Source organism: Myotis myotis, unplaced genomic scaffold (assembly GCF_014108235.1).
Source record: "Myotis myotis isolate mMyoMyo1 unplaced genomic scaffold, mMyoMyo1.p scaffold_m19_p_15, whole genome shotgun sequence".
NCBI lineage: Eukaryota > Metazoa > Chordata > Mammalia > Chiroptera > Vespertilionidae > Myotis > Myotis myotis.
This window is the reverse complement of record NW_023416319.1, coordinates 4,939,041-4,964,542: the sequence shown is the minus strand read 5'-3', so window position 1 is coordinate 4,964,542 and position 25,502 is coordinate 4,939,041. Positions and strand designations below refer to the sequence as shown.

Below are 25,502 nucleotides of genomic sequence, written 5' to 3'. Positions count from 1 at the left end.
TGGTAGGGGCTGCCGCCCTGAGCCCCCAGAAGCACACTCCAACCCACCTCCCTTCTTCATCTCACAGATCCACACACAAGGTTCCCCTTTCCTCCGTCCCCCCATTTCTGTCCCTTCCCCCACTTGGCAGCCCAGCCCCCAACACCCTACCACTGAGTGGGTTTTACCTGAGGCTTGTCCCGGTGCCATCGAGCTTGGTAAGACGTTTGGTCCCGCAGAGAGACATGTGACAGGTATGACATGCGGTGAAACTAGAAGCCAGATGAGAGGGACAAACGGCACAGGAAAACCGGCGTGATCCGGACGTGTTTGTGTAATGTGCCATATGTCGTTTTTCATCCACATTGAAACATCTTCCTTGAAGTCATCGGAACCCACTCAGCTGTTGCTAACCAAATACCAAATGTTTCCCTTTTCCTCGCCGCCTGCGCCTTCCAGGAGGCGGGCGGGAAGAACTGCCATTATCCGTGATGCTATCTGGCCTTTCAAACGTCAGCGCGCCTTCACTCCGAGCAAACGCCCAATTGTTTTTCCAGCTTTGGCAGGAATTTTTCAGAGAAAGCCGTTTCCAGAGCACGTTTCTGTTGGTTGTTTTAGACCTGGCGTATGGCAACGTCAAGGGCTCCTGTCTAATCCAGTCTCCTTACATCTGTTTTCCTAAATTGCCGTAGGACCTACCAGGAACCATCCCCCTCTACCCCCACAAAAAGAACCATAATAATCCCAAACTCCTGGTATTTTGATAAAACAATGTTATTAAATTAAATCAAACGAAACAAAATAAAACAAATCCCCAGAAAATAGAGATGGCTTCAGGAATCACTTTGGGGCGCTACCCCCCCCCCCCCAGGTACAATAAACATGTGGTTTCATTTCCAAGGGCTGGGGTGTGAGTGGTTCCATTTCCTCAGGAAGCTGCGTTTCTTGCTCTTACTTCTGAAATGGAACGTGCATTTTCATTGGCCCAAGTTCAAGGAGTGCCTGGGGCAACAAAGAAAACAGTCCTAAGCAGGTTTCAGTCGTGGGCCACCCCCTCCCCCTTCCCTGCCGTGACTTCTTGCTCCCCATCCGCTAGGGATCAAGGCCAGCTCTCCAAGCTGGGGAGGCAGGCAGGGCGGCCTCGCTCACTGGGGTTCCTGTCACCGGAGGGGGGCCATGCCTGTGTTCTGGCCCTCGGTTGGGAAAATCTGGTTGCCCTCCAAGCGTCCACATACCACAGGCTCCTAATTAAGAAAATATGTTCCCATTTCATGTCACTCGAAAGGAATGAAAACAGTGACAGCATCTATTTATCTTCACTATCAATATCATTCCTGTTTCTAAGTCCCACGGGGGGTTATGAGTCTTGAAGGAATTGACTGTGGGTTGTGAGAGTTTAACCTCGGCCATGTGCTATGAGGACACGTGTGGCTTCTCTCTGAGAGCGAGGCTCAAAGTGAGGGAGAGGAAGGCCGCAGAGGCCTGGCCCCTGCCCTCTGTGGGCGTGGGGTCCTCCAGTGGCTCAGCCGTGGGTGGGGTGGCTCTTTCTTTCTTTGGTGCTTATGCAGTCAAGGCCCCTTTCACTAGCAACCCCGCTCCCCCATCGCATCTTCAGGGGAGTAAAAGCCGCCATTCCGTGAGGCTTGTAGAGGAGACACGATCTGTTCAAATGGCAGCTGGCTATGTAGGACCCGCTATGTGCTGGGTCTGGGCCAGGCGCTCTCGGGTACTAGTACTGCTAACACTCGGTAGCAGCGGCTCACCCTGGTTGCCCGTGTGGTGCGGGAGGCAGGATTAAGGGACTTGCCCAAGGCCCAAGTTAGTCCATTTGGGCTGCTGTGGCAGAATACCAATTATGAACAGAAATGCATTTCTCATCATTCTGGAGGCTGGGAAGTTCAAGGTCAAGGTGCTGGCAGATCCTGAGTCTGGTGAAAGCCTGCTTTCGGGTTCATAAACGACCGTCTTCATCCTCACAGGGCAGAGGGATGAGGGAGCTCTCAGGGGTCTCTATGGTAAGGGCGCTAATCCCACTTGTGCAGGCTCCACCCTCACGACCGAGGCACCTCTCAAAGGCCCCACCTTCAAATACCACCGCAGTGGGGACGAGGGTTCTATGTGTGCATTTTATGGGGGAGGGGGACACAGATGTTCAGTCTATAGCAGGTGTCCTTGACAGGGGGCCTGAGGTGGGGGTACCATCAGCAGTTTATTATGACAACAGCCTAGGAGACATGGGAAGGTTCTCAGCCAAGCACCCAAACTTCACAACGAGGTGGGGAGGATGGGCCCCCCTGGTCTTGTTGCGCCCTCTGTTGGTTGACAACGGCATGTATATACTGTGTGCATATCCTGCAAGTTAGTCCATGCATCGGTCGGTGGACATTTAGGTTCTTTCCACATCTTGGTATTTTGAATGGTGCCACAGTGAACATGACGTCCTCGTTTCAACTCGTTTGCATAAATACCCCAAAGTGGCATTGTTAGCTATATGACAATTTAATTTTTTGTAGGTCCTTCACACACTTCAGCCATTCTCGAAGGCTCCCTGCAGCGATCTCAGGCCTCGCCTTGAACTCTTGCCCTAACGCCTCCTGGCTTCTCACCTGGGGATTTACCTCCCCACGTGGCTTCTCCTCACCCCTCATCCCAACCTCTGGCCCCATTTCTTTGGCTTTGACCTTTTTCTTCTTCCCCAGCACTCAGCCTCTCCCCTGCCGGCATTGCCCTCCGCGACCCTGCCACTCCCATTCCCATGTTCCGGCGTGCTGTCCCATGGGCACCCCTGAAACCCGCCCCTGGGCACGAGGGCAGTGTGTGCCCCCTCCTCGGACGTCTACGGTTTGTTCCGTGGCTGTTCTTCCCAGCCTGTCCGTGAACGTGCCTCCCTCCTGCCCCGTCTCATAAACACATTCCCTGCTCAGGACAAAGATAAGGCCTGTGGAGGTGCGTCTGCTCTCAGGGCACAGGGCGCAGTGCCTGGCAGGGGCTCAGCCAATGCCCATGGCCCCGCTGAAGGGTCTGTCTGTGGGAGGAACCGTTGTCGGAGGGCCTGGCTGCAGTTCAGCGTGTTGCAGCCGATGTGGCCCTCCTGCTTCCCGGGCCAGCCCTCCGCATGCCTGAGAGGTGTCAAGCCCCTGAAGAAACAAACAGAACATGTGGTTTCCTTCAGTCCGGCTCTTCACCGAAGCAGGATCCCAGCCACGGGCACTGTGCCCTCCGTGCCAAAGACGGCTTGGAACCCCCGTGGAGGGGCTCCTGCGGCCACCAGCTCCCCTGTAAACGTCTGAGACTCCCCCACCCCATTTTGTCCACCTTTCCCCGGGCTGTACTTGAATTGTTGGTGCTCTGACATCGTGGATGCTCCAGTGGTACAGTGAGTCCATTCTGGTCTCCTTGCCCTTGGAGTCCAGCCCTTGCTTGTCTGAGCCCAGCCTGCCTTCCCAGGGTCTCTCTCACCACCCTCCTGAGCGCACAGCAGGCTCCAGCCCCTCCTTGGGGCGCTCTGCCCCTTGACCAAGGGCACAGCCCCGTGTCCTGGTGCTTGTCATGGTCTTTTAGGCCCCTCTTCGGCCACCTTCCTTTGGACACCTATACATTTGGACACCTGTCCACCAAATCTCTGTTACTGCGGCCAAGGCCAGATGTCACATCACAAAGACCACACCCCCATTCTTGGTCTCAGCTGATGGCTAGCTGTTGACTCCAGGCCTGTTACTGGATCATTAGCCCACTAGGGTGTATAAGGTGCACCTCTTCCCACCCATTTATCCACCCCACCCCCTCCCCAGGCATTGAATTCAAGAGGAGAGTCTTAAGTTGAAGGAACCTTCTAATATCAAAAAGCAAGAGACCTTGGGCGAGAGTTTGTTGACTAAAGAGGGACCTGAGAGAATAAAGCTACAATGACTCGCTGATGCTGGATCCTTTGGGGGCAGGAGGCCCTGATGCCCCTCCCGTCTTATGTAACAACAGCCTCTTTCTGGCTGGAGGGAAGGACCAATGAGGCACATGGCCCAAAGCAGGAGTTTTGGGTTCTAGAAGAGCAGGTGTGTGTGTGTGTGTGTGTGTGTGTGTGTGTGTGTGGACAGTGCGTAGTGTCTGTGTGCATAGCATCCAGAGTTGCCCCAGCCTGGGGGATTCAGACAGAAAAGGGTCTGCCCCACTGTCCCGGACGCTCCTGCTCACCAGCCCCCGCTCCCAGGCCCTTGGATTTGCGCCTCCTCCTGCCCCTCCATCAGCCCCCGACTCCTCTCCACCTCCCATGGCTCCGTTCTCCCTTTTCTGAAAGATGCACAAGCGTGCACTTTGGTTTTATCGTTGCTGCTGGTGCTTCCTCACATCGGCCCATTATCTTCACTTATGCTGAGAAAAGAGCCTGAATAGATGATTACTAGGCCTTTTATTTCTCCCTGGGCTTCCAGGGGGCGGCTTTCTCGCCTGGGATCCGCTGTGTCGCTGGGAGCGGCAGGGAACGGAGGTGCTGACAGCTCGTGTTGGGTGTTTACTACGCTGTGAGTTTATGACAGCCTTGTTTCCATACTGACAGCGAACGCCATATGGAGAGGAAAAAATGCTGTCAGATGAACCCTTAAGCAATCACAACACAGTACATGAAGTCTCATAATTGCTTTTGGAAAAGCGGGGAGTTGCTTAAATCGCATCAGCGTGTGGCGCTCTGTGCCCTGATTGAATAAAACGGGAGCTTGACATCAGGTGATTTACTCTCCTGTGTTTGGGAAGCTCAGCTGATGGGGAAGGGCTGGGGGCGTTTGTTTTCCTCACCCCTGGGCACGGATGCGTGGGAGGCAGGGAGAATGCAGGCCGAGTCTGCAGGACAGTGTGCTAACAGGTGCAGCCACAGACCTGTCACCCTCTGGGCCTCCTTCCAGACTCCCCACTGTGGCTGAAGATGACACTCATCTAACTTGACATTTTATTACTGTCACTTGGGATCTTGTCAGCTCACCCCCCCCCCCCCACACACACACACACACACACACTCCCTTTCCAACAGAATCCAAGATCCCTGAGGGCTGGGCCCACATCCCAGCCCTGCCCTCACCAGTCCTGGCCCGCAGGGCTGTGGGTTAAGTGTTCATGAACCGTCTGTGTGCATGGAAAGGTGGACTGGATTAAGGTGATAGTTCAAGGCTAGTTTCAGCCCCCAAACCACTCGAGGAGGATGCCCCATTGATCAAAGTACCCACTTGTGAGAATGAGAAATGTTGGAGTGCCTTCTTGCCCCACAGAATACCTAGAGCTGGTGAATGTCTACAAAACCAGTCCCTGCCCTCAGGCAGTTTCCCCGTGTGATATGTGGGCTGTGAGACTCTCCAGCCTGTTGTTGCTCCTTCAGTTGCAAGAGACAAAAACCAACACCAGCTGGCCTCAGCGCAGACTCTGGGTGAAGACCCTGCAGGCGCCGCTGGCATGGCAGGCTGGCCTCGGGGCCCCTGTGCTCTTCGGGCACCAGGTTTCTCACTTCACTCGGCTCTCTCCCCTGTGCTGGCTTCGTTCTCCGTGGGCTCACTACCTGGTGGGAGGGACAGTTGTGGCAGCTCTGGGGCGACCATTCCCTTAGCCTTGTCACCCAGAGAGGAGCAAGTATCTAGCAAAGTTCTAGCAAAAACCCTGGAAGGACACCAAGGCCCACTCAGGCCAGGGAACCTATCGTGTGGCAATAGGGAAGGGGGCTCTGATTGGTTAGGGCTGGCTGGGTTCTTACAGACCGGTTCCCTAGAGCAGCGGTCGGCAAACTCATTAGTCAACAGAGCCAAATATCAACAGTACAACGATTGAAATCTTTTGAGAGCCAAATTTTTTAAACTTAAACTATATAGGTAGGTAAATTGTTATTAACTTAATTAGGGTACTCCTAAGGCTTAGGAAGAGCCACACTCAAGGGGCCAAAGAGCCGCATGTGGCTCTGGAGCCGCAGTTTGCCGACCACTGCCCTAGAGATAAGGAGATGGTGCAGACCGGAAAGCCACATCCATGATGACAGCAGGTGGTTTATTAAGCATTTGCTATGTGCCAGGCTCTGGTCTGAGTCCTTTCTCCACGTTGTCTTATTCAGTCCTCGTGATGGTCGCAGGAGCTGGATACCATTGCTGTTTCCAGTTTACGGATAAGGAAACCAAGGGATAAACGTGTCCAGTGAGTTGTCCCAGGTCACACAGGCAGGAAGTGGTGAGGCTGAGATTTGAACCCAGGCGGTTTAGCTCCATAACCCATGCTCACAGCCCCCTGCCTCCCGAACTGCCCGTGGCTAAGCTCTTTGTGCATGGAAATGATGGCCATATTCGTTTCTCCCGTTGTAGTCCCCATCTCCAGAGAAACCCCACGTCCTGGCTCCTCCTCTGCAGTTGGCAAGGACAGTCATTCCTCCTGTCCAGGTAGCCCCTAACCCAGGTCTAACTCAGCCCGCTTCCTGGTTCCCCATGAAATCTCCTGACTGTTTCTGCACAGCTGCAGGGTCGAAGCAAATTCACAGTGCTCGCTTGAGAAGGCTCACGGCCGGGGCCTCAGCCCTTGAGGAAGCCTCTAGTAGTCATTGCAGGAAGAGCCGAGAAGGGACCCCCCACTCCCTCCCCAACCTCCATCTCACGTCCCACACGGGCCTGCATTTTTCAGAGGAAGACTGAGGCCCAGAGAGGACAAGTGAGCTTCCTGAAGTCACACGGCAAGTCATTGGCGAGGCCTCGCGTGGCGACGGCGTGGCTGAGGGCTGGCCACTTTCTGTCTCTGTGCCTCTAGCGCCTCCGCTGGAAAAAGCAGGCTTTTCATAATTTGAAACATCCCAAGACTGGCTTTGCTCCAATTGGACAAAAATAAAAGATTTTTTTGCTGCATTCATTAGGATGCTTTGAATTACAAGTAATTACCATTTTTTTTTTCCAAGCAAGGCTCTTTAGTAAGTGCCTCAGATATGGTTGAGCTGCAGGCACGGTTTGATCCAGAGCCTCATGGCACCACCAGGCCCCAAGTCTACTTGTAATTCTTTCAGTTCTGGCCTCCTCTGTGAGTCGGCCTGGTCCTCGCAGCCACTTCCTTCCCAGGGTCAAGAACTCCGCACAGGCTCTGGCCTCGCCCCTCGCACCCCATCCACAGGCAGAGAAAGCACCTCTGCTCAACGTGCCAGGCAGTCTGTGGTCCACTCTGGTTTTACTGGCATGGGTGCCATGCCTGCCACCAGTATCCAGTCACTTTCACCAGCGGATGTGACATGCTGATGGCCAGCCAGGGGCAGTCATAGTCCCCAGAACTGCTGGCATCTCCATACAGAAACCAGGGCATCGGCAAGGGGAGTGGGCCATGGCAGCTTCCTCGGCACTGACCTCGTCCTCTCTGCGTCTGCGGGCCTGGGGACACATAAGGGCTCCTGAGAGTTTGCCAGGCACCTGGCTCCACCCACCCGGGGCATTACCTCCAGGTGGGGTGGGTGGGACAGCCCGGCCCGGCCCTCTCCTGGGTCTCACCGCGTTCCTCTTTTCTTGTCTCCAGACAGAGACTACTGCAGCTTATGTGACAAGCAGCCGATCGGGAGGCTGCTTTTCCGGCAGTTCTGTGAAGCGAGGCCTGGGCTGGAGTGTTACATTCAGTTTCTGGACTCAGTGGTAAGTCCCTGGTCCTGGGGGGAGGAGGGTCCTGGGTCCTCGGTGATCAGCGATTGTGTTCGTCCACAGGAAACGCTAGGCCACATGGTTTAGAAGGCTGCGGCGAATAAAATGGCTGCTCCAGAAACTTCCGTGCAGACGGCTGTGTCATCTCCAGGTCTGCGGCCGTGGGTGGCCACCTCCCCGCTGGGCCTCCGTTCCTACTGCTTTAACGTGAGGCCCTGTCAGCTCCCTGATTCCGGGAGCCTTGGCTGTGCACGGCTGTACACGGGGCAGTTGTGTGGTAATTCCAAAGCTCGTGTGCGGGGACTTGTTTCCTGCCAACTGCCCACTAGAAAGCAAGCTCCCTGAGGCCAGGACCCTGGCTCCGGGTCACCCCTGCCTCGCACAGAGCCCGCCCACGCAGGCATCCAGCACGTGTTTGGGCACTGAGTGCGTGTTGGCAGTTTCAAGCTGATCTGACTGCTGCTGGCACATGTGGCCGTGATTCACACCACGGGGGCCTCCTGCACCTGTTCTGGTCGCTCACCTGTGTAACAGATGTGCCTGGAGGCCTGGAGGCCTGGAGGCCTGGAGGCCTGGAGGAGGGGATGTGCAGGGGCTCCTCAGACCTGCTCAGGGAGGCGGCACCTCCGCCTGGCCTCTGCCCTAGGTTTTCTCTACTGGCTGCAGCCATCCCGACCTCGGTCTTGGTTTAGGGGGCCTGGGTTTCTGTGTCTTCTTCCAGGTCTGGCTGTGGCTCTCTGGACCCACAAACCAAACTGCCCATTGACTGTCTCCACTGGAAGTCACATGGGCCCCTCAATGTCAGTGTGTCCCAAACACTCAGAGCTTCTCCCCAGGCCCCCCAAACTACCAGCCCTGACATGTTCCCTGGGCCAGTGACCAGCACCCCAGTCACCCAAGCCTGAATCCTTTGCATTGTCCTTGACCTCTCCTTCTTCCTCATCCCTTCCCGACCCGATCAAGGACCCTGTGCTGGGCTCCTTAACCCTCCCAGACCAGTCCCCTCCCCTCCATGGCCTCCGTCTTGGTCTTAGTGCAGGTTCTCTGCGTGTCTCCTGTAAGCGATTGCAGCATTCTCAACCTCGGCTGAGCAGCAGAAACACCCGGGAGCCTTAAAAAAAATACCAGCGCTCGCACTGAAGCCCAGACTCATTAATGTGTTTCTCTGGGGGGTGGGGCCCGGTATTTTCATAGCTTTTTATTATGGAAAATTTCAAGCTATAAAGGTAAAAGTCTACGGAATGGTGTAATGAGCCCCCACGCATCCTTCACCCCACTTCAACAATGATGAGCTCAAGGCCAGTCTTTTTTCACCCACCTCCGCTCCTCTGTAGCGTTTTGTAGCAGATCTCACATTTATTATTTTATCTGTGAACATTTCAGATGTGTCTCTGGACAATAAGGGCTCTTTAACAAAAATATAACCGCAATGCCATTACCATAACTCAAATATTATTTTTCCCTATTATCTACTATTAGTCAGTATTCCCATGTCTGGCTTTCTCCTATTTTATAAATGCATGTTTTAGCAGTTTATAGCCATCTCCCTCGCCCATCCAGAAGAGTGTTCTGTGGTCGGAACTCTGCGCACTCGTCCCCATGTGTCATTTAATAAGTTCCTCTGTATTTCTTGTAAATTGATCATTAATCAGGCCCATTTCAACTGGAGGGTGGGGGGACTGACTTCATAAGTGGCTTCGCATTGCTCTGTCAGGGGACGTACACTCTCTGGTTGTCTTTCTTTCTGAGAAGGCAGCAGCCATTGATAATCAGCACCCAGCCCTAGCCAGTTTGGCTCAGTGGATAGAGCGTCAGCCTGTGGAACGAAGGATCACGGGTTCGATCCCAGTCAAGGGCACCTACCTTGGTTGCAGACTCCATCCCTGGCCCTGGTCGGGGCACGTGCATCAATGTGTCTCTCTCACATCGATGTTTCTTTCTCTCTGTCTTTCCCTCTCTCTTCCACTCTCTAAAAATCAATGGAAAGTACACTCTGGTGAGGATTAACAACAAAAAAATAAAGTGGTGATATTCAGTACCCACATCTGTTGATGAATGAGGGGTGACACCATGGCGACGTTCTGAGTCTGTCGTCCCTTCATTTGCTAACTAGGAAACACATTCGATGACTCCCTGGTTACCCAGTGGTAAAGCTCATACAGGAAGTGCGTTATTCCTTTCCTGTTTTTGTGTTTTCAATGTACCCATTGGTTCACTGGCAGTAACCAGCCCAAGTGTGACATGTGTGGCCTTCACGTGGTGCGTTCTGATGCACAGCAGTCACGGTTTTTATTGGGGTGGCATGGTCTCCTCGTTGGCCAAGGAAGCCCCTTGGGTTGGCTTCTGAGCCCTTGGAGGACACGGTGATCGCGGGTGGCCTCCTGGCCGTCGGCTGCCATGTGGTGTCGCAGTTCGTCTGGTGTGCTTCCTGCCCTTCACTTAGCGCTCATTGTTTCTCCAAGGAGCCCTGGCTCCTCTTACTGGTACTGGGGCCGCTGGGGCCTTTTTAACATTTTCCGACTGCACTGCGTGTCCGGGGTTGGGAAGCATTGACACCCAGGATACAGTCTGAGTTCTGAAACTGACGTACCAGACCTTCTACCAACAGGCCCTGCCCGCCCCTTCGTCCTCGACCTTCCCCGGTCTTTTGGGGCCCTGAATTCTGGCGCTGCCCCCTGTTGGCGGTGGCTCCTTCTTGCCAGGATGGTCAAGTCTCTCAGTCCGGGCTTGAGTGGAGGGGGCGGGGCCGAGGGATCCAGGAGAGGTGTCAGTCATGCCAGACCTGTGCCACTAAAGAACTTTGAGTGACATGGGGGCCACTGGAGGGTTCTGAGCAGAGCAGTGGCGTGGTCTGACGTAGATTTTTAAAGGACTCTCTGACTCTGTGTTGGGAACAGGCTCTGAGGGGCCGGGGCGGGAGCTGGGAGCTCTGGTTGGAGGCGGCTGCAGTCCAGGTGAGAGCTGATGGTGGCACAGGCACGTGGCAGCATCTCGCAGTGGTGAGAGCGGTTGGATTTGGGGCATGTTTTAAAAGCAGAGTTAACAGTATTTCTTTTGTTTTTAATCCTCACCCAAGGATATGTTTTAACTGATTTTTAGAGAGAGACGGAGAGAGAGAAAGAGAGAGAGAGAGAGAGAAACACCGATCAGCCACCTCCTGTATGCACCCTGACCAAGGATCGAACCCACAACCTTTTGATGTACAAGATGGCCCTCCAACCAACTGAGCCACCTGGCCAGGGCAAGAGTTCATAGTATTTCTGATGTATTGGGGGGAGGTGGGGGGAGAGAGAAGACGTGCAGATGACTTAAAGGTGTTGACCAGAGCCACTGGGAGGATGGAGACAGAGGGCAGCTGAGGGAGGCTCGTTTGGGGGGTACACTCAGCTAGAGACGCCCATCAGACATCCAAGTGGAGATGTGCAAGGGGAGGAGGGTGTTTGAGTCTGAACTTTGTGAGAAGGGTCTGGGCTGGAAGCAGGAACTGGGGAGTTGTCCACATGCAGCTGGTACTTGGAGCCGTGGGCCGGGTGAGCTCACCAAGGAGAGGCATGTGGATGGAGAGGGCACGAAACCCCAGGGCGAGCCCTGGACCAAGGCGCCCCTTTTGGAAAGACGGAGCGTCGGCAGCTGGGGGACCTGTCTAGGGTTGATGAGGCGGAGCAGGCGAGGCTAACCCAGGAGCCAGTGGAATTTTCCAGCCGCGGGTCTCGTTAGATGCTCACAGTCAGTTTGAGGAGAAGAAAACAGCCCGTGGATGCCCATGCTCATTCTCGTCATGCGGACGCTCCCTGTGGCTGGGCCGGCACCGGGGATTTTTCAGTTGGAAAGGAGATGTGAGCGTGGCTCCCGGTGTCGACATGACAGATGCTCTTTACGCACTCCCTGACCAAGCTGCCACTCAGAGAGGCCGCCCCGAACCCCCGCGTCCTGTCTGCATCCCTAGGAATTAGCGAGGCCTTTTCATCGCCCATCTTGACGTCAAGTGGCCGGCCTTTGGAAACACCTTTTACGCACGAAGCCTTTATTGAGTTTTCCAGGGCTGGCGTGATGCTCGTCTGAAATACGTGTTTTTTTTCCTTCCATCTGGACGGGAACTCCAAGGAGGGAGAGGGTGGCCCTGTCCTGGGTGTCACATCCCGCCCAGTGCCCCCTGGCTCAGCCAGCGCTGTCCTCACCGTGCCCATCTCTTGCCTGAATTCCTGCCAAGTGGAGTTTATTAAAAATAACCCGTCCTGTCGGGCTCTGACCTCGCCCTTGGGAAAGGCTGGTCCTCGGCACAGTTCCGACGTCTGCACGTCTCGAGTCCACAGGAGACGGGCTGCTTTAGAGGGGCCCCGGTGCTGGGGGGCAGCAGAACTGTCTGTGCACCTCCTCAGACCGCAGGGTAACTCAGCCTTCGCTGTGCTTGTCGAGGGGCTCCTGGGAACCTGAGACGGACTCCCCCTCCCCTTCCCACCGAGTCATAGAGTCAGTGACCTAAATGGGGGCTATGGCTGGATTTGGCTCCTGGAGGGCAAAGAGGATTTGCCCAGCTGGTCATGGGATCAGAAGGGGTTCCAGGTTAGTGTCAACCTGCACAGGCCAATGGGGTCTTGCCATGGACTTCTTAAAAATGGACATAGTTGCCCTAGCCCAGTGATGGCGAACCTGTGACACGCGTGTCAGAGGTGACACGCGAACTCATTTTTTTGGTTGATTTTTCTTAGTTAAATGGCATTTAAATATATAAAATAAATATCAAAAATATAAGTCTTGCCAAAGCCGGTTTGGCTCAGCGGATAGAGCATCGGCCTGCGGACTGAGGGGCCCCAGGTTCGATTCCGGTCAAGGGCATGTACCTGGGTTGCGGGCACTTCCCCAGTGGGGGATGTGCAGGAGGCAGCTGATCGATGTTTCTCTCTCATCGAGGTTTCTAACTCTCTATCTCTCTCCCTTCCTCTCTGTAAAAAATCAATAAAATATATTTAAAAATATATATATATAAGTCTTTGTTTTACTATGGTTGCAAATATCAAAAAATTTCTATATGTAACATGGCACCAGAGTTAAGTTAGGGCTTTTCAAAATGCTGACACGCCGAGCTCAAAAGGTTCACCATCACTGCCCTAGCCAGTTTGGCTCAGTGGATAGAGCGTCAGCCTGTGGAGCAAAGGGTCCCGGGTTCGATTCTGGTCAAGAGCACATACCTTGGTTGCAGGCTCCTCCCCAGCCCGGCCCCAGTCAGGGCATGTGCAGGAGGCAACCAATCGATGTGTTTCTCTCACAGTGATGTTTCTCTCTGTGTCTTTCCCTCTCTCTTCCACTCTTTCTAAAATATCAATAGAAAAATATCCTCGGGTGAGGATTAACGACCACAACAAAGTGGACGTACTTGCCCTGGTTGGTGTGGCTCTGTTGGGCATCTTCCCATGCACCGAGAAGTTGCTGTTCAATTCCCGGTCAGGGCACATGCCAGGGTTGCCGGCTCAATTCCCAGTGGCAACCGATCAATGTTCTACTCTCACATTGGTGTCTCTCTCTCCCTTTCCCTTCCTCTCTCTCTAAAAATCAATAGAAATATCTTTTTTAGTGGTATTAAGGACACATACGTAATAACCAAAGGACTTGTATGCATGCATATAAGCATTACCAATGGACATGGACACTAAGGGGTGAGGGCATGTGCTGGGGGGGGGGGGGGGGGGGGATAATATTGTAATAGCTATGTATGGGCCAGGGGGGTACTTGAAATACCAGGGGGACCACTCTGTAAAGTATATGATTGTCTAACCACTATGTTGCACACCTGAAACTAATATAGGATAATATTGAATGTGAACTATAATTTTCTTTTTTAAAAAAAGATGGAAAATTGTATGTTTTTCATCACAATAAAAAAATTTAAGAATTTCAAAAAAAAAAAAATTTGGAAATGGTTTACTGAGGTGCTACTGGCTCCAGATCTCTCAAAAGTTATGTCAAGATGCTGGGGCCACAGGCATCTGTCACCTTGGTCTGTTTCCAACTCACACGCATGGCCAGCGGGTGGGTGAGGCCTCGGTTGTTTCTCCTGCTTCTCAGTCTATACCCAGTGTGGCCAGCGGTCCACTCCTCCCTCCCGTCTTTCTCTGGTCCTGACCCAGACCCAAGTGGGCTCCTCAGATCAAAGAACCGTCTGCTCAGGCGGAGCTGGGTCTTCAAAAGGGGGTGCAGGGCCCTACCGGCGTGGCTCAGTGATTGAGCATCATCCTATGAACCAGGAGGTCATGGTTGATTCCTACTCAGGGCACATGCCCGGGCTGCAGGCTCCATCCCAGTGGGGGCGTGCAGGAGGCAGCCAATCAATGATTCTCTCTCATCACTGATGCTTCTGTCTCTCTCTCTCCCTCTCCCTTCCTCCCTGAAATCAATAAAAATATATATTTATTTAAAGGAGGGGGGGAGGGTGCAAGAACCATGGTGTCCAGGCCGGGGGAAGTCAGCAGCAGGGTGGGGACTGGCTCTGGAGGGGCAAGTGGAGAGTCCCCCTCCCCTAGCCCACATGGTCAGCACAGGCAGGACACCAAGGCCAGAGCGGGTATTTCTCCAGAAAGGGCCATGGTGAGCAGCGCTGCCAACCAGCACGTCACTGGTCCCTGCTGTGAGGACTCTGGAAAAGCTGACCACATCGGTAATTAGAGGCCGGAGGTGGCCAGACCTCATAGCATCTCTGACTTCACCTTCCTGTCGGGGCATGAGAAGGTCTCCCGGGAGAGGGAGGTGAAGCTAAAGCTAGAGGCCGAGAGAGGTCCATCCAGCGCGCGCTCTCTCCCTCCCTCCCTCCCTCCCTCCCTCCATCCCTCCCTCCCTCCCTCCCTATATTTATATTTTAGAGAGAAAGGGGGAGGGGGAAGAAGAGGGAGAGGGAGAGAGAGAGAGAGAAATATCAATGATCGGTCGGCTGCCTCCTGCACACCCCACACTGGGGATCAAGCCCACAACCCCTGGCATGTGCCCTGACCAGGAATTGAACTGTGGCCTCCTGGTTCACAGGTCAATGCACAACCACCGAGCCGCACCAGCCAGGCTGACTCTCTGCTCTTTAAACCAGTTTCTTTGAAAACGTGGCAGATCGCTTCCTCCCAGCTCTTAAACACCCTCTGAGGGAAACGTGTCTTATGAGAGAGGACCTATTTCACCAGTGTCCTCTGAGGTCGGTGGCTCAGTAGGAACAGGCCAGGCGAGTGGCACGTTAGCTTATCGACGAGGATGCCCACGGGTGTTTCTTCTCTCTGGCAGCCGCAGGCACATACACAGTCCCCTTTGCCTTCAACGCAGGGTAGCATTTTGCTCTGTGTTGGAGCAGCATCCTCCCACAGGGCACTCGCTTGTGGCATAAACCGCAGTGCCAAGAGCAGGTGCCTCTGTCGGTGGGCACCTGGATGTATCTGGGGAAGAGAAACGCCCTCCACGTGGACTGGCCTAGGTGCTCTTTGGGGCGCTGGCTGTTAGGGTTGAGCTGTGGGCAGCAGCAGGTTTCCGATGGGCATCCAGCAGAGAGGATGGCATGTGTCCCCTCTGTAGGGGTGGGGACAAGTCCCAGCACCCTCTCTGATAGGAGGGAGCTGACAGATGGAGGTCATGGGGGCATCCTTGAGGTGGTTACCTCTCTTGTCACTGAAGCCATTGTGGCTGCCCTTTCCCTGCCAGCTCTCATTGTGATGGCCTAGGCCAGTGGTCGGCAAACTCATTAGTCAACAGAGCCAAATATCAACAGTACTTCTTCAAAATAGACTCGCCCAGGCCGAAAACCAACTTCTGCGCATGGGCCACGAAGTTTCAATCACACTGTACGTGCGCGCCCACACGTGGTATTTTGTGGAAGAGCCACACTCAAGGCGCCAAAGAGTCGCATGAGCCGCAGTTTGCCGACCATGGGCCTAGGCTGGCAGCCCAACCTCTTCTCTGCTGCTTATGTTTTCTGGTTTAGGGTGATTTCTGCAGCTTTCGACCACTCCCTGGGCAAAGGTGTGCCCACAGCAGTGGGTTTCCTGGGGGTCCCCGCCTCAGGTAGTGGGAGCTGCCTGAGCTCTGCCCACAGCGGAGCTGCCAGGGTGCCTCCTCTCTGCAGGTGGCCTCTTAGACGTGTCTCCCATGAGCCCCTCCTGGTGTGTGTGTGTGTGGGGGGTCACTGTGGAGACAGGGCCTGTCACTCCAGGTGACTTAATCAGCGTGGACAGCGCCCTGGAAGTCGCCGGTTGGTGTTCTGCCTCCCAACACAAATGCTCTTCAGGTGGTGGTGACCTGACGTGGACTCTCGGAGAAAGGCCTTTTGATCCCGGGCCGGGATGCCTGTCCCCGCGTGCTCCCGGCTGCCTCCCTGTGGAACAGCGGCGCCCCGCCGCCCAGCCAGGCTCTGCTGGGAGGCAGCTGACCTGAAAGTGATGTTATTTTGTTTTCACGTGGGTTTCAGTACCTAGAGCAAGAATATTTTCAGCCGGTTATTGAGGCTGATTAGTGAGTCTTAGGCCTCCATGAGGTTAAATAGAGCCGCCTTCACGGATGTATTTTGGGACAGTGCAAATCCCGGGTTCTGCATGGGCTTGAGTACCCCAAAAGGTGGTCTGAGCCTTGCAAAGCAGTCTGGGTAAATTCCCATGGTGCCAGACCACTAGGTGGGGCATCCAGAGCAGCAGACACGGGGTGCTTCTCTCCTTCACCCTGGAAAAGTGGGGGGTAGTCAGTTGCACTCTAGACTCAGCTCCCAGCCCTGTTGCTTGCCGGCTTCATTGTGTTTGAACTAGTTGTATTTGGCCCCTGAGAGCCTCAGTTTCTTCATCTGTAAATTGGGAATAATAATACCCACTCCTCAGGGTGAGTCTATAATCTACTCCATGGAGGTGTGTGCTCACGAGTATCAGTTAGGGGGATTTTTGGGGAGCATAGAGGGAGAAGGTAACAGGAAAAACTCAAGAAGAAAGAGCTACTTTCTCTCCTTAAATGGTCTCAAGACATCATGAATCAAATCATCAAGACATGACCAGTCCCACCAGGCTCATCCCAATGGTGAGGGGCATTGGCCTTCGCAGAGAGGTGTAGAGGCCAGCGGCCCACGGAGGCCAGGAGGACGGTGCTCTGTGGTGGCTGTGCTGGGACCAGCTGTGTGACCTTAGGCCAGGCCTTGACCTCTCTGAGCCTCGTGTCCAGCTCTGTAGAGCGAGTAGGTTGGATTCCTTCCAGACCCACCATCCATAGTCCTGTGACTCAAATGATCGTAGTGTCCATGTTCCTTCCTTGGAGAAAATCACTGTATCTTGATCCTCCACTAGAAGAGAAACGGTCATGAGCGGAAACTCATTCACTTTGGATGGAAATGTGCCTGGCTGCCTCTGTGGGCGTCCCAAGTGCTGCCTGAGCGTCCCCTTTTCTGGGAGGGTCTTCTGGGAGGGTCTGGGGAGAAACTGTCCCTAGACATGGGGTCCAGAGGTTGCCTGGAACCTGGTGGGAAGGTCTGGGGCATCTAACTCTGCAGAGGGGGAGCGGGGGTGAGTTTCGGTTGTCTGTGCTGATGTCATCATCTCTGTCTCCTCTGAAATAGCTGTGCTTTGGGGCCGAGATTGACAAATCCTGGAGTGGGAGATGTTGAAATGGTTGTAAACAACTTGTAATCAGTTCCGTGTCCACAGGAGACAGGCGAGCTCACCCAGGCTTCTTGTCAGCTCCAGGCCCTTATGCACTTGGCAAGGGCGCCCTGGGCAGTGAAGGAGTCCCTCGGGGTCAAGGGAAATACGAAGGCCCGCCTTTCAGAGGCCTCGCTTCGTCAGGGCTGGGGCCCACTGGCTTGGTCTGCCGCCTCGAGTTCTAAATTCCTTGGTGGTGCTGAGAAAGCGCTCTGGGCTGGGAGGTCCAAGTCCCAGCCCTGCCACCTCCCCCGGGCAACTCCACTGAACCCCCTTCCCCGCCCCTGCTCTTCACAGGCGGGTGAAGGGGGTAAGGGTAGCCCCGCCCTCCCACTCATTTCCTGGGCTCTTTGGAGGTTCAGATACGAGCATCTGAAAAACCTCTGTGTGCTCACTTTGTAAGCTGAAAGATGGCCAATAAGGCACCCATATTATTGTTTTCTCTCGCAAAGTGTATTCCGAACAATGGCCATCATTATGGCAACTGTTAACTGGGTATTTACTAGGTGCCCAGCTCTGGGCTAAGAGCTTGCTCACGTTCTAGCTGCACAGGGCACCCCACGAGCCCGTGCTTTTTCCATGTGCATTTCATAGAGGTCAAGGAAGTTGTCTCAGGTCACCCAGCTTGGAAGGTCCGAGTGACCAGAGGCAGCCTCTCGGGGGTGGGCCTCCCACTCCGGTGGCTTGTTATTTTCCAGTGACTTCCTTTGATTTATCTGTGCTGGTGGTTCTCAGCCCGGCTTCCTGGCATCTCAACCTCAGCTGCCTGGATGCCCAGCCCTTGTCGCCAGAAGGTCTGACTCGGGTGGGGTGGGTGAGGCCCGAGCACCCGTGTTGGCTCCCCGGGGATTCTGATGTGCGGCCCCAGGGAAAGCCGCTGTCCCAGGCACGTGTCCACGATGGTGCAGAGCAGGCTGGACGGGATGCCGGGCCTTCTGCCCGCCCTGGGCCTCAGCTCCCTGCCCTGCAGGAGGGGATGGGCCACTCCAGGGAGTCTTCTCCTAGGGCCCCGAAGGTTCTGTCACTTTAAGACGCTCCTGAGCAAATCTCTTACTGTTCTTTTCCTTCTTCTGTTTTAGGCAGAATATGAAGTTACTCCAGATGAAAAACTGGGAGAAAAAGGGAAGGAAATTATGACCAAGTACCTCACCCCTAAGGTAAGAGGCCGCCCACACCCCACAGCAGGAGGACTGGGGGGCCTGAGCCAGGAATATGGGCCCCCAGACCTGTGCTGGGCCATGTGGCTGCCATGGGTCTCCAGAGATCCAGGATCTTCGTCCTTCCCCAGAGAATGCCCATGCCTGGCAGGACCGACGGGTGCCCAGGCCAGGCCAGCAGGTGGTTTGAGGGTCCGTGTGGCAGGGAAGGGTTTGGAGGAGATGGGAGGGGAAGAGGGTGGCTGAGGCTGTGTTGGCAAAGGCAATGTCAGTTGAGCACATAACAGAATGCAGAGTATTATGAAGTAGGTTCCGGAGTGAACAGAGGGTGAGGGGCCCCCTGACCCCACCTCAGGAGCACCCCCTCGTGGCTGAAGGAAGAGAGGCAGTGCCACCCCCTGCCATTCCCCCCAGGGCCCTGGTGGCCTTGGTCCCTGGAACTTGTGTCTTCTTACCCCCAGTTTGACAGATGAATGTGTTCTCCATGCATGTCGGAGGAGCTGGCCTGGGGGCCGGGTTTTCATCCCAGCTCTGCCACCCACGCAGTCATGTTTCCTCTGGGCCTCAGACTCCCTTTCTGAAAAGTGGCCCTCCCCCCAGACCACCTCCCGGAGGCCCTGAGAGCCTGCGATGAGACCAGCACGCAGACAGCTTTGCGTGCATCCTGCACCCTGTGGGCAGCGGTAGCTACATCCCCCGTCCCCCCAGGACCCGGACTCTGTGGGCACCAGCCCCCCAGGAAGCATGCTCCTCATGTCCAGGCTGCTGGTGGAGTAAAGGCACCGTGGCCTGTGTGATGGGGTCCTGGCTGTCCATCCCTCACACAGTGTGGCAGGGGGGCCACACAGGACGGAGGTCAGGAAACAAGACCTTGATTGTCCTCTGCCCAGGCCTCAGTGTTCTTTGCTGTAAAATGGGTGAGGCTTGACCGTTCATCGCAAAGGGTCCCTGCCAACTGGACAGTCACGGACTGTGCCCTCTCCCAGCTCACACGGCGGGAGGGACAGGTTGTTCACAAGACAAGAGCCAAGCGAGAAGCAGAGGAGACACTTCTAGGCAGGGAGAGGTGTGTGTTGCGGACGATGCGTGGAGACTCCCAGGGTAGGACATCTGGCCCCTGAAGAAAGGCGGCCCCTGACCCACCTAAGAGTATTAATCAGTTGATCCTTAATGAGCTTGACTCAAAAGGCCCTCCCTGCCTGCCACCTGGGGTGCTAGCCCCGTCGCTGTCTGTGGGCGACGGCACTGAGGCTGGGGCAGCCTGAGCCGGGTGTACAGGTACCTGGTGGACTCTGCTCGGGAGATGGGGGCCAGGGGGTGGGAGGTGGACAGAATCCAGGCCAGCAGCTCCTCCAGCAGCAGCTGGGCTGCTGAAAGCCTGCAGCGCCTTGTGAAGGCGTCCACATGACTCGAGGGGTTTAATCCACAGTAGCCCCTTCACCCCGGGGCTTTAAGAATGACAGCTCACAGACTGGGCGCCTACCGGAGCCAGATGCCACCTCGATGTTCTCTGTGATGGAGTTCCGCCTCCAGAGAGAGATGAGAGACAGCCTGTGTGCAGGCTGCACGGCCGGGAGGGAGGAGCCTGCGGCAGGCGCAGCTACTGGAACAGCGCGGGCAGCTTCCACCGCCATGGCGGCTCAGCTTTGCCCGCCGTCGCCATCGCGCCCCTTCGGGGCTGCCCACCTGCCTGGGTTCCCTGCAGACAGTAGCAGCCTTCATGTATTGAGGACCCACTGTGTGCTGGCGCCGTCTCACTTAGTCTTTGCTGTCACCGTGTGATGTGCTTCTGTTGGCTCCGCCTTAAGGGGAGGGTGGGGAGGCTCTGGAGGGGCTGCCCCTGTCCCAGGTCACACATCTGGGGTTGAGCCCGGGTTGGGGTGACCCAGGAGTCCTGGGTCCCCTGTGGTGCACTGTTTCCCACGCCTGCCCCCTCGCTGCCGCGCTGCCCCGTCCCGCAGGTCTGCGGCCTGGCTGTTCTCAGCGAGGATGAAGGGGCTCTTTGCCCAGCCTCACCGACTCTTTCTGCCTATCCGAGGGCTGCTGTGGGCTACCCTCTCTCCCCACTTGGCCAGCCTCATCCACCAGTCTCTGTCAGTGGACCCCCAGTCTGGGCCCTCCAGGCTGCCTGCCCCTCTCAGGGCTGCCTCCACCTCCTGGCGGGCAGGCCCAGCCTCCTGTAGCTCAGACAGTTTTACAGGCCCTCAGAGCTGCCAACAGTTTTTTCTCACGTGCTCCTCCGTTTTTAACATTTAAACCACACCATATGTGATGGCCCCAGGGCCGGGGGCTGGTGGTCAAAGTGGCCCCATGGGCCGACTGTTTTCCGCCAATAAATTTTGCACTGCCTTCCCCGCCTTCCTGTGGCTGCTCTCTCAGGAGCCGACTTCCCTCTCGGTCCTGCAGACGCCTCAGGTGCTGGGGAGCGAGGGGCAGCTAGTGGCTGAGGCTACTGTCCCCAAGCCCAGCTTGTCCTTGCCTTGGGCCTCTCAAGATGCAGTGCAGGTGTCTCGGCTCCAGGGACCATTTTCCAAAGGGGGGACCATATCATGCTGACCAGGAAACACCTCTGTGACCTCGCCCACGTGTCAGCAATGCCGAGGCCAAGGAACCCTGGTGTCGAGCGGGGGCAGGTGTGGGAGGTCAGTTTTGCAGGAGTGGACGGTAGAGGGGCCGGGCCTTTGGGTGGCAGGGCCAGGAAAACCTTGTCGGGGACTTTGACATCCTCCCAAAGGCAGTGGGGGCCGCTGGGGCTCTGCATGCCATTGACAGTCTAGGGCAGTGGTCGGCAAACTGCGGCTCTTTGGCCCCTTGAGTGTGGCTCTTCCACAAAATACCACGTGCGGGCGTGCATGTATAGTGCGATTGAAACTTCGTGGCCTGTGGGCAGAAGTCGGTATTTTGTGGAAGAGCCACACTCAAGGGGCCAAAGAGCCACGTGTGGCTCGCGAGCCGCAGTTTGCCGACCACTGGTCAAGGGTGATCCCGCTGACCACACGGAGGAGAAAGGGGAGGGGAGACTGGAGGCAGGAGACCATCCAGGGACCTGCTATAGGGGCTGTGAGTTGACCCAATCCGGGAGCTGGTCCCTGAGTGGGTACAGGTGCCCAGGGAAGAGAGAGAGTAGGAGGAGGGTCATTAGCTCACAGGGCAGAGATGACAGCATCTGCTCTGAGTGTCCCCTGCCCAGCACAGCCCTAGACACAGTCTCATTCATTGCCAGTCGGTTTGATAGAGGCAGTGAGGGGGCCTGGGAAGCTTCCTCACGGGCCCTCACCTCTCCTACCTTAGGTCTCTTTCTGGGGAGCTGGCGCTTGGCTGGCTGTGTCCCCCAGTGTCTGGTTGTTTGCTGGAAACGTTCCTCTCAGAGTCAAAGCTTAAGCTCAGAGTTGAATTCTCAACCTCCATGCGATGATGCTCTTCAGACCCACAAAGTCCCCTCCTTGGATGCTGCCCGAGTCCTGCATCCAATGCCCACACCCTGGCAGCCTTGCTTGGGGGGGCGTTCGAGGATGCAGCCGGGTGGGGTTGGGGACAGGCTGGACGCTGTGGGAGAGCGAAGACAAAGGCAGCAGGCGCTGTGAGAAGGTGAATTTTAGCCCCTGGTACACCTGGGTTGGAAGCCAGATTTGGCTCCTTGGCACACGGCCTTGGGAACTAACCTGACTCAACCGCTCGATGACGCTGGATAGTGAGTGGTGGGCGACATCAGCACCAGCGAGGACAGAGCCAGGGGCTGGTACGTATCAGCCACTCGCTCTGACAGTCCCCTCCCTGGTCTGCACTTTCAGAATCAGGCTGCTGAGTGAGGAAATCATTCAGAGACGAATTCCAGCTGTGGGGTGTGAGAGGCCAAAGAGGGGTCCGGAGGGGCCCCCACCACGGAGGGCTGGCCAGAGAGGCCGCACTCGTTAAAAGGCAATGCAATGGTCAGGATGATGAATGCCCGCGGCCAGGACACACGGGCCCAGGCCTCAGGGCTTCCCGCCACGGAGATGACTTGCTTTCTCACGCACAGCCCGATTGTGTCTTCAGCTCTCCTGGGCCGCTTGTGTGGCTCCACCGTCTTAAAGATGTTGTCACATGGTAACCCCCAAAGCGGGAGAGAAGCATGACAGAGGCACATAAGCCTTAGCTGCCTTGGCCCAGAGCGACAGCCACTTCCTCTCCCAGTCCACTCTCCCGGCCAAGGGGGGTGCCGAGAAGGATGAAAACTATTGCTCTGTCTCTGCTAGCAGATGCTGCCTATCAGATAAAGGATCATGGGAGCCTTGGCCGGGTAGCTCAGTTGGTTAGAGCATCGTCCCGATACCCCAAGATTGTGGGTTCCATCCCCAGTCAGGGCACATATAAGACAACCAATGAATGCATAAATAAGTAGAATAGCAAATCTCTCTCAAATCAATAAATAAAAATTTTTAAAAAGAATCGTGGGTTTTATCTATTCGTATACATGTTGCTCAAGGTAGCCTGGGGGATTCTGGGAGGCACGTGGAGTATTGCTACCTCTCCGTGTTCTCATCCCCCTCCCCCCAGCTGAAAGCATTGTCTGTGTAGCAGGCCAGTCTCTGGGCTGGTGAGACACCCAGGAGCATGCACTTCTTTTTTTGTATTCACTATTTTTATTGATTTCGGAGAGGAAGGGAGAGGGAGCGAGAGAGAGACACATCAATGATGGGAGAGAATCATTGATGGGCTGCCTCCTACACACCCCATACTGGGGATCGAGCCCGCAACCCAGGCATGTACCCTGACCAGCAATCAAACCGTGACCTCCTGGTTCATAGGTCGACGCTCAACCACTTAGCCACGCCGGCCGGGCAGCATGACATGTCTCACAGCTATTCTCAGGCTTGTCAGCTCCGAGGAGCTGCCCAGGGACCCCCGAATGGAATCAGATACATGTGCTGGGCTCTGTAGAGATCTGGGCAGCTCACCTCCCAGGTGCCTGCAGATCGGAGTGATACAGGTGACAGGTGTTCAGCGGCAGGGATGCTCTGGCTGGGAAATATTGATGATCATAATAAATGATCCTGAAAGCAGTATTATATACTGAGATCATTCATCACTACAGACTTCCTTTTAAAGTACTGGCTGTATGGAGATATCATGCACATACCATAAAATTCACCCTTTCAAAGTGTACAGTTCAGTGGTTTTTAAAATGTTCGGAGTTGTACAGCATGCACCATTATCTGATTCCAGGACATTTTATCACCCCCAATAGAAACTCTGCACCCATTAGCAGCCACTCTCTCTTTCCCTTTTCCTCCCAGCTCCTGGCAACGACTAATCTGCTTTCTGTTTCTATGGATTTGCCTATTATGGACATTTCACACAAATAGAATCATACAATGCGTGGACTTTTGTGACTGACTTCTTTCCCTTAGCGTGTCTTCAAGGTTCATCCATGCTGTGGCATGTGTCAGTACCTCGTTCCTTTATGTGGCTGAATAATGTTCCATTGTATGGATACCACATTTTATTTCTCTGCCCATCAATTGACGGGTACTTGAGTTGTTTCCACTTTTTAGCTATTATGAGTAATGCTGCTATGAACATTCATGCACAAGTTTTTGCATGGACATATGCTTTCATTTCTTTTGAGGTTATACTTAGGAGTGAAATTGAGGGTTAGATGGTAACTTGATGTTTAATCACTTGGGGACCTGCCGGCCTGTTTTCAAAGTGGCTGCACCAGTTGACATTCCCACCAACAGTGTATGGAGGGTCCTATTTCTCTACATCCTCTTCCACACTTGACATTTTCTGTCTTTTTATTTTATTCATCCTAGTGGGTGTGAAATGGTAACTCATTGTGGTTTGATTTGCATATCCCTAATGACTAATGATGTTGAACGCTTTTGCGGGTGCTTATCGGCCATTTGCATGTCTTCTTTGGGGAAAGGTCTATGCAAATCCTTCGCAAATCCTTCGCCCGGTTTTAAATGGGATTGTTTATCTTCCTCATGTTGAATTTTAAGAGTTCTTTGTATGTTCTAGATGCAAGTTCCTTATCAGATATGTGACTTGCAAATATTTTCTCCCATTCTGTGGGTTGTCTTTTTACCTTCTTGGTGGTGTCCTTGCAAGCATAAAGATTTTAAATTTTTACGAAATTCAGATGGGTTTTTTTTTTTTACTTGTTTTTAAATGACTTGTTTTTACTTTGCCTTAACTGGCCTTGTAAGAGGCCTCGCTTTGTGGGGGAGCCGGGTGTATATGGGGACAAAGTAAACAAATCGTAGTGCACATAGTGCGAGCCCATGAATCTGTCTTTCTGTGGAGAACCAAAGCCCAGTTGCCTGTTGGGAACACTTGGGCCAGACCTGCTTCTTCAGCAATATGCCGGCCCTTCTCCTAGTTGACCTGACAAGCTTCTTTAGGCCGTCTGTGTCTAGCACTGCAGTGCCATCTTACACACCTGTTCTTGGATCTTCCTAAAGTGGGTATTAGTGTACCCATTTTACAGATCAGGCAACTGAGGTTGGGGAAGGCAAGAGGCTGGTTTAGAATAGTGGAGTCAGGCTTACATGGAGCCTCTGAGTATCCTGCTTTGGCAGCATTGTTCGCAGGACACCCTGCTGTGGTTCATTTTAATTAGGCCCATGAGCAACTGTGCCTGGTCTCCAGCTTTGAGCTGCTCCACCCCAACCACGATGGCCTGGCAGGCGGTGCCAGTGGAGTCCAAGGGAGCTCAGACCTGGGGGAGGTACTGCTGAAAGGGCCTGTGTGGGTTTCTTCTGACAGTGAGGTGGACAGGTGTGTTGGAGCAGCCCATGTTCTGTGGAGGATGCTGGGAAGGCCCCGCCCTGGCAGGCAGCCCTTGGAGAGCATTTCTTGCAGGAGGTCCCCTGGCAGCATATTGTTCCCTGGGCCTGCACAGCCGCATGCCTCTTTGTTTCTGTAACAATGACAGGGTAAGGCAGGGAAGTTTGTTCTTGTTAAGGGGGGGAAAGGGGGGTAATTACCCATCAGCCCGAGTTCCTGCACAAATGAAAACCTATTCCTGGTGCTTGTTTGGCCCTCCGGAAAACATCCATGTTTTACAAAGTGAAGAGTTTGAATGAAAGGAAACAATAATTACTCCCCTTCCTCAC

At 54.6% G+C, this 25,502-nt stretch overlaps 1 protein-coding gene across 5 annotated transcripts in view; it reads left to right on the top strand.

Moving 5' to 3' along the window:
• GRK5 (G protein-coupled receptor kinase 5) overlaps window positions 1-25,502 on the top strand; it is a 184,695-nt gene that overhangs the window by 123,599 nt on the left and 35,594 nt on the right. For 4 of the 5 annotated variants that reach the window (XR_004972093.1, XM_036335805.1, XM_036335804.1 and 1 more), the window contains 2 exons: window positions 7,486-7,598; window positions 18,325-18,402. Coding sequence is in view for 4 of the 5 variants with exons in the window: in XM_036335805.1 (XP_036191698.1) it covers window positions 7,486-7,598; window positions 18,325-18,402 (191 nt within the window). In the remaining variant the exon portion in view is untranslated. The remainder of the gene's footprint in view (window positions 1-7,485; window positions 7,599-18,324; window positions 18,403-25,502) is intronic. The other variant, XM_036335806.1, reaches the window with a different exon arrangement.